The sequence below is a fragment of the Buceros rhinoceros genome, unplaced genomic scaffold (genome assembly GCF_000710305.1).
Source record: "Buceros rhinoceros silvestris isolate BGI_N320 unplaced genomic scaffold, ASM71030v1 scaffold15542, whole genome shotgun sequence".
NCBI classification, from domain to species: Eukaryota; Metazoa; Chordata; class Aves; order Bucerotiformes; family Bucerotidae; genus Buceros; species Buceros rhinoceros.
In genome coordinates this window covers 36,544-40,290 of record NW_010400860.1, presented here as the reverse complement: position 1 = coordinate 40,290, position 3,747 = coordinate 36,544, and the positions used below count along the sequence as shown (strand labels likewise).

The 3,747-nt window shown below is 48.9% G+C and overlaps 1 protein-coding gene across 1 annotated transcript in view; it reads left to right on the top strand.

Moving 5' to 3' along the window:
• The window catches only part of COL9A3 (collagen, type IX, alpha 3), a 39,859-nt gene that overhangs the window by 6,900 nt on the left and 29,212 nt on the right, over positions 1-3,747 (top strand). The window contains exon 2 of the mRNA XM_010132068.1: positions 3,209-3,280. Coding sequence (XP_010130370.1) covers positions 3,209-3,280 — 72 coding nt within the window. The remainder of the gene's footprint in view (positions 1-3,208; positions 3,281-3,747) is intronic.

The following is a 3,747-nucleotide window of genomic DNA, read 5'->3' as shown; positions in this document are numbered from 1 at the left end:
TCCTGCTGTTCAGCGGGACATCGAGTCCTTTAAGGAACTGCGCAGGGGAAGAGATGCAGGGCTGTGGCCAGTGTGGAGCCGGTCCTGTAGCCACCCAGTTTAAGGGCTACCATCGGGAGTACCCTCCAGAAAATTACAGTAGGTAAAATCCAGCACTGCTCTGCGTTTTCACAGCGCTGCAGGGAGAGGGTGAGGGGTACTCTCGGTTCACCCCTGCAAAGAAGGAAACCAGCATTCTGGTTTTTCTTTTTCTTTAGATGAGACTTCTTCTTACAGCGCAATCAGAGCTTTTCTGGCCTGTATCTGTGCAAGTTTCCTGACCTCTGTAAGCCACTCCAGCTGGGTTGTCTTCACGGGTGGCTTTGGATGAACACTGTGTGGGAAGAGTTGCTGAGCGGTCTTTGAGCCGGATGAGTGCTGCCGAGGTGTTCAGCAGTCCCCTGCCATCGGCCAGCGAGCGATGCATAACGTACAGCTGAATTATTCAGGAGATCTTTGAACAAACCTTGGGTGAACCCCATCAGCACAATTTCTAGAAGCTGCTGCTTTTGTTCCTGCCTTTCAGTGGGAGCTGCAACAATACATCCCTCTGAAATAGTTTATAATTATAGCCTTTAACGTGCTTCATCTTTCAGACTCAGTAACAAGCAAAATCTCTCCCTCCTAAGAATAGAAACAGGGTGTTGTGACTGAAAGAATTAGCGACAGGCTCCTGTGGATATTTCCGGGGATGAAATTCCCCACATTGCTAATAAGCAATTGTCACTTTTCAAAAATCAAGCTTTTTTTTTTCCCCCCCACTTTCTGTCTCCTGGCTTGACTTGCTAAGAAAGAATGAACTTCTTCCCTTTCCTAGCTCCAGGAGAGCATTTCCTTCTGCTGAAAGCCTCTGCCTCTAATTCCCAGTGATGTGGCATTAGGGGTGTAAACACGGATTAGGCTTTTGAGTCAACTGACCGAAGTTCTGGTGCTCCTGCAGAGTCCCGTGGGGATCCACGATGACAGGATCAAGGTTTCAGATGGTCCTTTGCTGGTGCTGTGGCCTTGCTCTGTGGATTGTCATCACACACGCAAGAAAATACACGGGGGCTGGCAAGCCTGGCTGATGGAGGAGGGAGCAAACCCCCTCTGCTGCCGTTTCTAGCTGCCTTTTCAAACCATTCATTGCAAAAGAACTGCTCCTTTCATTTCCTTGGCAGGGGACCCTCCCCACCTATGATAATAACTATTTATGGAAAATCTGTGGGCAAAGGACAGCAAAGGAGCTGCTTCAGCGAGCCAGAGCACAAAGATCCCTCTGTTCAGTGACGCCCTGCTCTGTGCATTGATCGGTCACCAATGCAGTTCGTAAATCCTCGCCTGAGCGAGTCAAGGCAGCCAGCCTGAGAGGTTTGCCCCTGGACTTCACAGCTGCCGACACAGGAAATGGAGAAATGTGCTATGAATCCCATGGCTTTGCTTACAGCCTTCTAACTCCTCACCATCAGCCCCACGGTGGGGATGGTGCCATTTCTAGCCTTGCTCTGTTAATAACCACCCTTCTTCCACGGAGACTTTCTTCTTCCAGGGAGTCACGGTGCCCCTTCCCCTCTGCTCGCCCACGGTACCTGAGCCTCTCACAGTATGTGGTGCACTTACCCTCCAGCCAGGCGGGGAGGGCCCCATCCAGGCATGTGGAACTGGGACCCAAAGTGATTTTTTTGCAGGGTGGGATGGAACACTGAGCTCCAGTCAAGCTGCTGCTGTTCACAGCTGGTTGTCTCTTTTGGGGGCTAACAGTCAAACACAAATACCTTGTTGTCCGGAGTCCCGGCGAGCTTCTGTATATGTTGCAGCTGGCTGAGCTACAGTGATTCAAAAGGTTTTTAAATACCATCTCCCAAACACCTTCAATGCTGTTTTTAGTTCAAAATTGCTTTCCATTAGGACGGGGGGAAAAAAGTGCTTTTGAAGTATTTTATAAACATTGGGTTTAATCCAGGTTGTGCAATTGGATTAAGTGGAAATCAGTTGGGGGCTTTGTTCATTTGCTTCTCCTGTCAAAGTTTAGTCAAATGAAGAAAATCTTTGTAGACAGCTTGTTTATTCTTCACTTTCTGATAGCCCCCAACTCCTGGCAGTACCCCGGTTTCACACTGTGCCCTGGATACCTGGAGCTTATCACTGTACCCCTCAGTTTCATCAGGAAGGTGCTTGAAAGCCTTGATAGTCACCCAGCTCCCTCTCTGCCCCACCTGCAGACAACCCCAAAGGCAAAAAAATTCTGAGTACCTGTGGGAAAAGTTGGGGGTTCTGGGCACCGTTCAGAAGCACTGGTGCTCTCTGGGAGGATGTGGGTTATACCAAATCTGCTGTTGTAGGTGTGGAAAAGGCTACCCAAGTTGTTCTTCTTTATGAGGCAACAAGATCTAGAGTATCAGCCTCGTCAGATGGAGCATGGTAAATCCTGGAGCGGGCATGAAGGGAGACTGGAGCACTCTGAGAGCTGAGACCACCACTGGTGCAAAAAGTCTACAGAAAGGTTCAGCACTAACATTGGTGTCTTTTCTCTTCCATTTAGGGAGAGCCAGGCCCTCCTGGTTTGCCAGGCCCACCAGTAAGTATTTTTTCTGGTTGACATTGACTTTCTCATCCTTTTGAGAGGGACGCAGTACGAGAGCTAAGACTTACTGGCTCACTTTCCTCCTGTTCTGCAGCAGAGTTTCCATAAGGGGTACAGAGGAGTGGAGATGCTCAGTGCTGGTCTGGGGGACTAACATTTTCCCCTGCTTCATTGCTAGTGGTGAATGTGCATGAAATAAAGCTCACCCATCACCAGCGTAACAAAACAGCCCCAAGCCACGTGTGTGTGGTTATTTTTGACATTAGTCTGAGTCTGCTGCAGCTCCTCAGTCTGCCAAGGGGTGCTCAAAATTGTACCAGGAGGCAGAGCTCTTTGCTGTGGGCCACTTACCCCATCCCTTTCTGCCTTCCTACTGAGAAGAGCTTATGGGTAACCACGTGTGGAGCTGAGCCAAAGCACTGAAATGAATTTAGGATTTGGATGTGGATTCCTGGCAAGTTCCATCTCTCTGCAGGAATTCTTCCATGTAGCATGGCGTAAGGTTAACACGTCAACAAATGAACTTCCATCTTGTAGCCTGTGTCAACAGACACCACATTTATCTTGTTATTATGGTAAAAATAATTGCATGTTTATCTGATTTAGGGGCCAAAAGGTGCACCAGGGAAGCCTGGAGCAGCTGGTGAAGCCGGGTTGCCTGGCCTTCCTGGAGTGGATGTGAGTATTTTCACCTTCTCTTAGATTTTTAAAAAATATTTCATATGGGTATGGGGGTTTTCCCAGCGCGTCTCTCAACTTCCTCTGTGTCTACTGGAGAAGCAAAGCTGGTCCTGGATCTACATATATGTCTTGTGTATCAGGAGAAATCGTAGGAGCTGAAAGCATCTCTGGATTGAATTAAGGACTACGGGAACAATTTTGAGATGTGTAACTGATAGAGCAGCACTCCTACATCGAGGAAGTGAGACATTGCAGCTCTTCAGAGGTCGCTGCGCAGCTCTGCAGAAATACAGGCGTCGGTTGATGTTTCTGGAGCAAACCCATTGAGCCTCGGTTCAGAAATCCAGTCGCACTTAGCAGCTGAGGCTTGCTGGTCCCTGGTCTAGGATTTGCCCTACAGCTCCGGACTGGTTGTGACTGCACAGAGTCATGCTTTCCCCGCGTACTAACTTACTGCCACGCTC